The sequence below is a fragment of the Amphiura filiformis genome, chromosome 14 (genome assembly GCF_039555335.1).
Source record: "Amphiura filiformis chromosome 14, Afil_fr2py, whole genome shotgun sequence".
In the NCBI taxonomy this organism is placed as follows: Eukaryota; Metazoa; Echinodermata; class Ophiuroidea; order Amphilepidida; family Amphiuridae; genus Amphiura; species Amphiura filiformis.
This window is the reverse complement of record NC_092641.1, coordinates 52,924,657-52,937,540: the sequence shown is the minus strand read 5'-3', so window position 1 is coordinate 52,937,540 and position 12,884 is coordinate 52,924,657. Positions and strand designations below refer to the sequence as shown.

Genomic DNA, 12,884 nt, shown 5'->3' with positions numbered 1-12,884 from the left:
TAGAGCATGTGCAGTAATTATGAGCCGGGTGGGTGGGAGATTTTAAAATGACGTGCCAAAATTGAATGCGGCCTCTCTCGGCTGCAAAACATTGCTTACTCCCCTTCTCGGCTTGCCAACGAAATCATTGGCCCTCCTTTGTATATGCCAAAATTTTAAGAACACAATTTGAAACCCTAAATTATTTTATTTGATCATACGAGTATAGCGAGACGTACATTTTGCCATTTTGAACGTGTTTCCTTAGCCGTTATAGAGCGTTTTATTTAAGAGGTCTCCCGTAAATGTGTGCCAAAAATCGTTTCCAACTTTTGACTTACCAACAAGTGCTTCCACCTGTTGGTTTTCAAAAACAATTCCCCTATTTTACTCTCCCCATGGAGCTAATAATTATTGCAGAGCCCCTACAATTCCCCTATTTTACCCTCCCAGAGCTCATAATTATTGCACAGCCCCTAAACAAGGTTACATTCAGATAGGAATTACAAAATTTGGTCTTTATAGTCCATAAAATTGAGCACTTGAAATGAGAGGCTAGAATCTGGCGTATCCTGGATCCACGAATGGGTTTGATTCTGGAAGAAACAAGAAAAAGATGGATACAAAGGTTATTAGCGATTATTGTTTATTAAAATTAGATTAAATTAGATTTGTATCAATCGGTTATGTTGAGAGCAGCGTTGCACATTAATTAAGATCTTTAACTTTGCATGCTTACAACGATTGGACTAAATTTTCATGGGACAGATGTAGTGGATGACAAAAACCTCGAAGCCAGTTGTGATTAACATGATTAAGATAACGTTTGGCTGTTTTGTACCTGCCTATCCTTGGGTACAAACGGAAAACGGAGCACTGATATTGTCTAATACTTTTACACTTTCACTGTGGTCACTAATGTTGTTTTTATGCCTTTCATTTGGCTCCTCGTAAAACAAGAGAAAATTATCTTCCTGAATTATATGCACACCAGATCAAATATAGTACCACACTATCTTTACTTGAAACACCAAACTATAATGTCCTTTAAAATCTTGAAATTTTAATAACTTTGTGACATTATTATGGTTCACTGGCCGGTAAGAGACGTAGAGGCGTTACTATCTCTACTATGTCGAACATTATTCATATTGTTTTTCACATGAACTTAAGGGATCTAGAATGAGCGTTTATTGCGTTTCGACAGTATTTTTTGTGGAACATGAGAGCACCTCAGACCTATCGAATTGCATTCTGAATACGAAGCATCTCTTGCTGATATCAAATAATTTTCATTTTTGAAAATCACAATATAATACAAATTTTATGACAAATTATAAAAATTTGATATTTTTCAAATTTTGATATATAACAGTCCTCGAAGTAAATTATATAAATCTAATGATATATTCTTAAAGTGTATGTAGCTGAAGATATGGATTTTTTTCCCAAAAGGACCTTTTTTTGTGTGTGTGTTTTTGAAAAAAAAATCCATATATTCAATACGAAAGGTCAAAATTTTCATTTGATCGTCGGCTTTTCATCCCACCTACATACACTTTAAGTATAAATCATCAGATTTATAAAATTTACTTCGAGTACTGTTAAATATCAAAAATATCAATTTTTAATCATTTGCCATAAAATGTGTATTACATTGCGAATTTAAAAATCCAAATTATTTGATATCAGAAGGACATTCTTCGTATTCAGAATGCAATTCGATATGTCTGATGTGCTCTAATGTAACAAAATAAATACTGTCCAAACGTTCATACCCCATCCCTTAAGTTTGATAAATACCCTTGAGGATTTTGTGATATATGCTTGACATGATTGCATCTGCACTGAGCATCGACTCAAGCCAACCGTATAGACTCTTATTAAGGTTGTCCCTTCGTGAAGCACTATTGACCAAAGGAAAGTAAAAAAAGTTTATTGATGCGATCATGTCCATTGTTTACACCTACACTGAGGATTGACTGATGGATGGATTAGGTTTAAACCTCTTAGTTCTCCATATCCATTTTATTTCCAGCGTGAGCAGTGATGCACGGACTATGTTGGGGGTTCTTTTGGGCGAGGGGTGACAGTGAATTTTAAGGCAGTAAATATCAACAAAATCGTACGCAAAACTGGATCAAAAAGTGAAAATCTTTTTTTTTGAGTTTTTATAGGGGGAAGGAGGCGATAGTTCTGACTTGGGGTCATTTGGCTCCCCCATGCCTCCTCCCATGGCACCGCCAATAATAGAGGGGGAAATTAGATTAGACCTATCCTTGCGATTGCGGTACGCCATCGGGCAATAAGGGGGTTATCCACGTTTATTGGTCCTCTGGAAGCTGCATCAATTTTTGTATGGGGGCTAGCTTTGTGAAGCTCGATGTGAAATGTAGCTCCTAGCATCAATTGTGTCTTTTAAAATAATATTAGCATGATTAGCGTATACTTTTTTAATACCACAACCAGTCGTTCACCTGTTTAAATCCACCTTAAACCAATAACCAAAATTAACAGAGGGAAACCAACGATATCACATTTTGAAATAATGGGAGTAATTCATTTGTGTACGGTAACACTATAGTCGTGTGTGGGATGTTCCTTTCATTAAGCGTGACATATTTTCAGTGATTGAAATCACCACTCAGCGAAAATTACTCGGGTTTACAGATGGGAATAGCTGCTTTATGTGCCAGTAGCACAGAATTAGAGAAGGAGAACCGGGACTCCCTATACCGCCACGTACAATCGCGCCGTCAGCTATGGGGAGAAAATTGGTGGTATTCGGGTCCTTGCCGACGATGCGTGGAGACGAACGAATACAATTCTGCGTCTCAGCTGAAGCGTCTTGGTACTCGCGTGCAGGTCCTATCAAGTGCGTCTCTCGAATGCGACCTTCATCCATGTCGCACTTCCTTTACAACGAATGCCTCGGGTGCATTTTGAGGGAAACCGAATACCCCAATTATTGCTCCATGCCTATATCAAGATGGCGGTCGAGTCCTGATTCACTGTCTTTAATTCTGTGGCCAGTATGTAATCCTGTAGTTGTATTAACGTGGTACTCTTTTGTCCAATTATCCAATTAAAATTCAACTGAAATTTCAGTTATTCAATTCAACTGAATTTTCAGTTATTCAAGACAAGGGGTTCATTATATATGTTAAGAAATGAGGTACATTCTAGTGGTACATCTTTTCGTATCATAAATATTACACCGCTTTTCTTGAGTCACTGAAATTCCAATGTAGAAACTGGATTCCTTGCCTCTATAATGCAAACTTTTGTTACCAGTGTTTTATCATTTTTGAGAAAAATGCAAAAATAGTCAAAGATTTATCAATGGGTAGACAGGGACGCCGACGTGATTATCATGAAACCACTATGCAGTTAAGATTTAACCCTTAAGTTAAAGAAAGAGTACAATAGTGCAACCCAATCCGGATTTGCTGCTATCGCCGCAAACGCTCAAAACAAACCCCCAAACGGCTCTACCCGCCTATCCTCTGCGCCCATCTACCGAAATCAATTTGACACTATCATCTTACGCGGGGTTAGGTTAGGGCGTTAGACCGTCCAGCTTGGAGGGTATTGAGGCCAAGGTACACATTTTCGTCTATTTGTGCGAGATATTTTAGTATTATGGCCTGAAATCTTATGTCTTATGGGCCCTTTTTTCTGTTTAAAACAATGAATACATTTAAATAGTGTAAAAATGGTGCACGAAATGGCTTCAATCGGACCTTCATGTTGCAATATTTTTCAACTTCTCAGACAACCCCCCCCGCGTAGCGGATAAAAAAGTGGCCATTTTCGCTTCTGCTTTCAACATTTGCCAAGTTATGTTTAAAACAATTTATAGACCTACAACAATAGGGAAAACCTGTCCACGAAAGGCTTCATGGCCCGTCATTTCAAAAAAATTTCGGCTTTTCAAACTAAAATTTTACACACTAATAGTACCAAAGTTGTCCACCAAATCGCTTCAATTAGGTCTTCATTTTGCAAATGTTTCTTACTTCTGAGGGGACCACATCCCCCCTCAGCCACCCCTTGGCTTGGATTTATAGACAGTCCTTTGTTATGTTTATTGTAATCTTGGATGTCATATTGGCCTCTTCCAGAAAATAAGTGTACACCATTATACAGGGCTCGGAAATCCATTTTTTATTCACTCCTCTATCTTCAAATTTAGTATAGGAGGCACTGAATTCTGATGTGTACATGTATGCCTACCACCAATTGTGATAAAGTTTTCACTCGAAACAGCTTTTGCATATTTTGAAGACATTCCGCCATATGCATAAGATGTACTGGTGTTGTATAAAACCAAGCACGCGTTGAAGATCATCTTGCAGATCTTTGATAAGATAAATTCAAATACTTATTCAAAGCACATATCCTTAGACATCATACCATTACACACCCACTCATTTAAACTAAATAAATGAAGATCGTAAAGAGATTTCTCCCCGTTTTATTGAAAATCAGTGTCGGTTAAAGTAATTACGGTGGTTTTTGCAAGTGAGTTAAGGCAAGAGACCTTACAATATTTCTGATGGAAAGGAAGGCGGAAAATGGGGGAAGGTAATAAATATTTCCAATTTCAAATGTAAAATTTAACTATTGCGAAATAGGTAATAACTTTACCGCTAATATTGCACATTGCCCAAAATGGATAACCATAATAATACTATAAGGGACGGCTTCAAAACTCGATCGCCGGTTGACCTGCGATTGATGGCGGTTGAACCGCGTTCTATTGTTAAGAACAATACAAACCGGCTCCAACCGGACGGAACCGGCGGACAAGAGGCGGTTGAGTTTGTTTTGAAGCTGTCCCTAACTGAATAAACATCATAATTTGGGATAATAGCATTTGATCGGGAAACAAAAAAATGTTGTCTAAGTAATTTCAATGAAGAGTTTGCTATTAAAACATTAACTATTTGCAGTGTGCTCCATGACAGAAATTAGAATTAAGCATTTGTTATCAAAACATTATTATATACTGCGCACAAAAGTATCCGAAATAAAGAAATTTCTCAAAGACACTAAATCTAGGTAGATGGATCGCACTAAGCTATACGCTTTGAATGTCAAAATGTTGAGTTTCAAAACTGATAAATTTCGATATTTCCTTCTTAAAGGCGATTATTGCTGCCTATTGTTACGGGTTCAACCCATCTTGACATATTAACGATCACTCTACTGTTATAATATCTGCGTGCTTCGAGAGAACAGATCATGTACACTTTTGAAAAGCTCTCTTTTATTCAAATCTCTTTTATTCAAAGTTGGCGAAATACAAATAAACAAAATACACAGAACAAGTTTCTCCATTCATTTGACTACTTTATTTTGTTATTTAGTTTTAGTGCTTTTGTTTTAGGTGTTCGGATACTTTTTGTGCGCAGTATTATAACTGTTATCAGTGTGCTCTAATTGATACACATACTATTCAGCTGATAATAGATTTAGTTATAACTGCCACACAACGATAATCCATTGCTCCCGTGAACATTGAGACCCCAGAAAAACGGATTCCATTATTTTGATAAGAAATGCTTCAGCTTAATCTCTATAAAAGATTTCTTTTAAATAGCTACCATAACGACGTATTGTATCAGTCAGTATTTTATACTTACTACAAAATCTGTATCGCTTATGGTCATATTTCTTGTATTTTTTGTCACATTTTCTGCATTTTTTGCCGGTTAAGATGTCTATACATGCTGAAAAATAAAAGAAAGAAACAAAAATGTCTATCAATTATCTGCATATTAAGGTGGTACTACACACCATGATAAATGTTGTGACTAATTTTGCATTTTCTCAAAAAATAACTGTACACTAGTAACAAAAAGTTATGTATATTATAGGGGCAAGGAATCCAAAGACAAGAGGTTCATTATATATGTTAAGAAATGAGGTATATCCTAGCTGTACCTCTTTTCTTATCATAAGTAACGTACCGCTTCTTTCGAGTCACCGAAATTCCAGTGTAGTAACTGGGTTCCTTGCCCCTATAATATACATAACTTTTGTTACCAGTGTGTTATTATTTTTTGAGAAAAATGCAAAAATAGTCACAAAATTCATCAGCTCAACTCTGTGGATTAAGTTGGGATGAGGCTTAACGACATGCACGAAGTATCCCTTTAACTATGTATTTCTAGATTCTGTGATCACAATTATAATTATACCTTTTATTAGGCTTGCAATTATATGATATACGACTTAACTTTATCTAGTATCAGAAAAACCTTACAACATAGATATTACAGATCAATGCTACCAAAGTTTGAGTGGCGTTTAGTTTAAGATGAAATAATAATTGGACCCGATAATTTGTACAATATAATGCTATGTCAAAATTAACATGTTGTTGCAACTTTCATTTGGTATTGTGTGTTAAATCAGGATTGTACCGCATCATAAAGTCAACATACTAAAAGAATGCTATAAAAAAAACAGTCGACCACACCAAGGAAATATGTGAATGTGTATTTAGGATAGAGGGTAAATCAGTTTGCATCCCGGGGCTAGAACATAATAACATGGCTCTGGTAAGCTATTGGAATTTGTAATCAACCGTTGGAATTTAGTTGCTCGCACATATGCTCGCATACCCCTGTCAAAGGCCTGAAATATGAAATAGTTAAGAAAATGACGGGTTCTTTATATACCAGAATTTATTGTAAGAAATTTCTTGTCAAGCTTTGTCATGTTAGCATCGGATAAACTACACTATAATAATGTATACAGGTCATAGAAAAACTATGTAGAAATCTTTGTAGAAATCTTTGTAGACTGAATTTGAATATATTAGTCCAATATTTTATTGTGTTTTTGGAAAAATTCGTTAGTTCTTATAATTTCTTTTTTCAATCAAATAAAGAGAAAAATTTAAATTCTGTCATTATTCTCCTAATAAACACACCAAAACCAATTTTGTTTTATTTGTGAACATCTTTTGCCTCTAAAGTCAATGTTCATAACGTGTCTGAGGTGTTTCACTTTCACATCGGATGGGTCACTACACTAGCGTTCAGAAGCATTCAATGTGTTCTTTGCTGACAAATAAAACATTACTGTTATAAATTTAAAATGCCAATGGTATCATATTATTTTTTTAACTTTATCTTTCTGAGAGCAAACTAAATTACTCTATTATGAACACGTATCAAATGTTAAAAACTTGAAATTTGGACATTTTGAGATAAATCCATATCTTGGGTAATACGAGGGCGCTCTTTCCATTGGTGACATCCTCAAATCATCACCGTGCTTCATTTAGAAGATAGCAGAACCTATCTTGACACTTTTTTGTCACCTTTCGTGTATTTAATGTGGTAAAGTTAGATCATTTTACCACATTAGCCAAGACCCTCTAGAGAGCGTCAGATAAACCCTGCCCACAGAATTCTAATATACACAAGAACAGATAATCCTTATACCAATGCGTGGCCGCAAACGTAAACTTCCCGGCTAAAAAATGAATCAAAAAAGGTACGGCAAGAATTTTTCGCATCACGTACGTCGAAGTTCACTTTTCAATGTGCAAACTGTAATTAGGATAATGAAAACGACTGGTAAGCAGGTATACTAATATGACCTCAAAATCTGAAGAAAAAATGGCGGACCGTCGCCGGACCCTTTTCAGAACTAATGCAGCATATTTAGCAATTATCAACATGGGGTCATCGCCAAGAATATTTTTCTTAAATAAAAAAACTAACTCCTCCGCTATTTGGTATTTCACGATATAACGTAATAATGGAAAGAAAAGTGCAAATGTTTTTCGTGTTTCGAATCGGACGAGTGACAAGCTCTAATGACGTCATGATGTAAACAACGTAATCGTCATTAATAACTAATTAGATAAATCCAAATATGGTGGTATCCAAAAGTATGCTAATTTGAAGTTCAACGAATCAGAATACGATCCTGGTATCCAATTCTATGCAAATGAGTTGAAGGAGGTTACGTGAACATGTACACTAATTCTCATTTAGCTTTACTAAAAGATGTTTGACCCTAACGCATTGATGATGATATCTCAAGATAGATCATTTGACCAAATTATTGAGTCTCGCTATGTTTATTTTTGTTACGAGGTAAAACAACGTAAAACAATCTACCTTCCTAAAAATGGTTGTCATTTCAAAATTACTCAACCAAATTAGCAATTATTTTGCAAATAAAAAGATTTTTATATTAGATGTGTTTAATAATTTTTTTTATTCAAAAAGAAAAACGTCAAGTGTTCAAACTTAAAAGCTCTTTTTCTCGAAACAGCAATTTTCAAGTTGGATCATTTTACCAAATCAGGGCCGAAAAGGTATGGGTGTCAATCCCTGGAGCATAACTAATTTAATGTTGTATATTTATATTGGTTACAGGTCTATAGTCTGAATTTCCGCCCTAAACCTTAATCTAAGCCCTAATGCTAACAATAAACCTAAACACAGCACTGACTCGAATCTTAACTGCGACCTTAACCCTAACCTAAGATACCTTAAACCCTAACTTTAACTTTTTCGGACTAATGACCCTTCAGATGATGGGCTGTTCACATATCAATTGAAGACCTGAGCGCAAGAAGACCGTAAGTCCACTTGGCCCCTCAACATGTATACTGTTTATTAGGGTTTTATAATGTTTAATACATGTTCCAGGGTGAAAATATCATGAAAGGTTGTGAAAGATTTGTTTTGGCCCCTGAACATGTATTAGCAACTTTAGTGTATACATGTTGAGGGGCCAAGTGTACTTACGGTCTTTTGCGCCCAGGTCTTCAATTACAATAACTCGTTTTATCATTTTACCCAACCCTTCCGTCTGCCACGCATTGCTCCGTCTCATGTTTACGTTTTCAATGCCCTATGGCTGGACCATTCCACCATCTTCTAAGATGCTATCTCTTGACGTATATCGTCACTCTCTATAAATCATCAGGTGCATGATTAACATATTTTGGCCACGAAAATCGGATCGTGTGAACTCTGTTTATATTGAATAATCCATAAATATAGCTGTTTCTTTGTACACCATTACCTGGATTAAGGTTTTAGGTCCAATATAATACTCGCCAAATATCATTAGTAAGATAATTGAGGAAATTGTTATGTCGTGTGGAATAACTGTTGACGGTCAGTTGATGAAATAACTCAAGGGCATACTTGTTGAATATTTATACAAACGCCTTCCAGGTGAAGGGAACTAGTACCTTGGTCATGATATTTGGTGCTTTCAGGACTCCACACTTGGTTAATAGCTGGGTGATTAAAATGCTTCCATATTAATTGTTGAGCCACATTTTGTATTTTAAATACGAACATTATTGCACTGAATCCTACTTCAGTACAAAGTTTCCATGTCTAAGCTACTGCAGTGATGAAATAGTAACGGTTTTCTGGCTACCATCATGCCGGACCACACCGTTTTTAGAAGCTCCAGTTTCAATCATATCTGTGATACTTGTAACTATTTGTGAATAGGCCTACGTGTGCCTATTATGTTTCTATGAGAAGGGAATTCGATTGGTTACTTGTTTTAAAAATACTAATCTAATACATTATTTGCAGTAGTAATAGCGAAAAAAGTATAACCATTTAACATAATATGCTACTTTGTGGACATAAACTGCTTCATAGATTTGCAATAATGTCATAAGTTCAAAGTCGCGTTTTCTTAATATCCAAATCTTTAGGATTCTGACGCATTAGTGGATAAACAGTTCTAGCTAATATGCCCAGGAGGAAGGGTCAAAGGATTGCTTGCAATTTCAGCACTTTCAATCATGTTCCAAGCGTCAACATATTTTCCGCAACCCGGCTATTACACCAGCAACTCCAGCAACAACTAAAACGACAACAGCAGTAGCAGCAGCGGTAGCAACATTGCAACCACACTAATGCAGTTTAATAATTATTTAGAGAATAAAAGATAGGATTTTGTCTTTTGCCTATCCAATATCGTGTCATAATGAATGGGCTGGCCAATATTTTGAGTAGTGGATGCAGGCGCAGCCGGTATCCACTACGATAAAAATATTGGCCAGCCCATCCATTATGACACAATATTGATAGGCAAAAGACAAAATCCTATCTTTTATTTTCATTCTTATTCAGTTTTAATGTAATTTTTGCGAGAAAACTGCCTTTTTTTCAGAAAAAAATAAAGTTAATTTTGTGAGGACATCCCGTTGTTTTAAATGAACGAAACCATCACGAACATCTAAGCCGCCGAATCGCGTTTTAGTTCTCGCACGTGTATTACGCGAACGTATTATCGCGCGATCATTGAGGAGCAACAAGCGTGGCGTCGCGTGCCCTGACTAATATCACTATCAACTATTGTGAGATATTATATACCAGAAAACCAATCAAATTACGTGAATTCTTTACAAGACGCACCCATTGAATAAGAATATCCTTTATTTGACATTTAGAATTTAGCACTGTCCTTTGTCACCAAGTAACATCACAATTACTAAACGAAATGAGGTCTTTATCAGACTTATAGAGAAAGATATCTAGACAAGCTTAATACCAAGTTGATGCTGGGCGTGAACAATAGAAGACACGAATTTAAATGCTGATATTAAACAGATGCATGTAATAAGTAAGTACAGACACAAAATAAGTAAAATTGGATTCACAAAATAATGCAAATTTCTAGGCCAGTCTTATTAGTAAATAACTGAAAAACCCACAAGGACCAACAGCAGTGAGATAAAAAACAAGAAATGAAATGAAACAGATTATGCCCGGTACAGAATAATTGGAAATTGAATAAACAGAAATGACGTTTGCAAAATATGTACTGTTACCATAGGGGAAAATAGTGCTATAGAAAACACATTCAAGAAATTGAATTTGTCAATTAGGCTAATTAATTTTTCTAAGTTGATTTTTTTTCTACTTTTCAATTTTGTGGGAGGCTTTTATACTAATTAGTCTGTGTGCGTTTGCCTTGAAAATCCTATGCCTGAAAATTGCACTTTATGTATAGTAGATAATTTCCCTAAAAACATAAATGAAACTAAATAAGTAGATTTCTAGACCAAGCACACTTTGCAATCGACATCAAATAGCTGGAATCGGATATAAATCGTGTCAGTGAATCATGAAATGGATTGGTTCAGGTCATCTGTATTTTGGTGCTGAAACTCAATCACACGAAGTATACATTGTGATAAGCAGGTAAACAATTGACAAACTTCTCAACACAAAATTAAAAACAACAACAACTGTAACAACAAAACAAAACAAACGGCGTCATATGTTTTCTCATAATTTCATATTGAATAAAATACTCCCATTGCTTTATACTGCTTCAATATCATAATCATATCAAAATTGTTGGAATTGTACACCTTAAAACTAAATAAAAAAAGGTGAATGTTTTTATTTTTACACTAAACATTCACTATTTAAAGTTTGACACTTTCACTACTTGGGAGACTTTTTTTACTTTTCTGGTAAATAGTAAAATTAAGTTTGATTGGACTTCTGTTACAATGATTATGTTTCCAAATGAAGGTTTCCCCTTAAATATTCAGGGAAAGTACTACTAACTGAACAAGTACAGGTTGTTTGAACAAATTATTATATCTCGGGTCTGAACACCATGTTACCACTACTGCGACGTTATTCACAAGCGATTGTGAGGGTTAATAAATGCAATGCTGTTTGGTTAACATATCCTTCGAACCCGTCATTGTGCATCTTTTTTCTAATAAATGTATTACACTGTAAAATAATATCTTACTCAACACTGAGTAAAAAGGGCACAGCTCAACAGTTGAGTAAAAATTACTCAACATGAAGGTCATAATAGGTCACAACTCAACTGTTGAGTAAAAATTAGTAGTAGTGTTTTACTCATTTGATGAGTTCTGACCTATATGAGCTCAATGCATGAGTAATTTTTTTACTAAACTGTTGAGATGTAACCCTTTTACTCAGTGTTGAGTAAAATATTTCTACATTGTACCACTAAATTGTGTCAAAGATGGTTGTGATGATGATGATGATGATGATGATGATGATGATGATGACCGATACTACAAATCACCTGCTCTCAATAACGCGATTAAATTGTGTGTCGTAAGTGAAATATCATATGATAGGTTTCTCATGCGAGATGACCCATTTATCATCAGTATCTATAACCAATGTATTTAGCCATCCCATTAAGCTTTCAATCACATTAGGTAATAGCTTTGATGTTGCAAGGGACGAAACTGATATATGTGACGCAATCAAGCAAAATCAGTCGGAACTCGGAAATATTAAATTTGCAGCTTCTTATAGGTTAGTAAAACGCATTTACAAAGCTGGATTTTGCAGAAAACCCCATTGAAATTGAACAACCGGTTCCAAAGATATGAGCAATTAAAGAGTTTCTAAAACAATCGGAAACAAAGGGAAATGTTTTCTTTGTTTGGCTATATCATAAAATCAATATTTCCGAGTTCCGACTGATTTTGCTTGATCGCATCTCAACTATGATGTTCTTAAGCGATTGAAATCTAGTTATATTGTTTGACTGACGCTTGACTTAAGCCGGGTCGAAATGGAGCATCAACTCAAAAATTGCACTCAAAGATTGAGACAAATAAAGCTGACAAACAAGAGGAGTGGTATGAGTTCTATAAGGCCCTTCGCACTTGATTATTAGTTTCCTGTTGAAGATTTTGAAAGAGAGACGAGGTGACTTTTAATTATTAATTATCTTTTATTTTCTTTATTTAGTTTGAATTATTACAAGTAACTATTGACTCGTTTTGACTAGAGCGGGTATTTAATTATTTCCCAACAATATTTGATTTTATAAATAAGTGAAGGTGGAGTTGTACTCTTTGTTCATTCATCATTATTGTTGATATAATTATA

The 12,884-nt window shown here is 35.3% G+C and overlaps 1 protein-coding gene across 2 annotated transcripts in view; it reads right to left on the bottom strand.

Annotated features, from left to right (window-relative positions):
• Window positions 1–418: 418 nt before the first annotated feature.
• The window catches only part of LOC140170292 (uncharacterized), a 48,824-nt gene continuing 36,358 nt past the window's right edge, over window positions 419–12,884 (bottom strand). For both annotated transcript variants that reach the window (XM_072193662.1, XM_072193663.1), the window contains 2 exons: window positions 5,628–5,714; window positions 419–575 (listed from right to left, as the gene is read on the bottom strand). In XM_072193662.1, coding sequence (XP_072049763.1) covers window positions 535–575; window positions 5,628–5,714 — 128 coding nt within the window. In that variant the 3' untranslated portion in view covers window positions 419–534. The remainder of the gene's footprint in view (window positions 576–5,627; window positions 5,715–12,884) is intronic.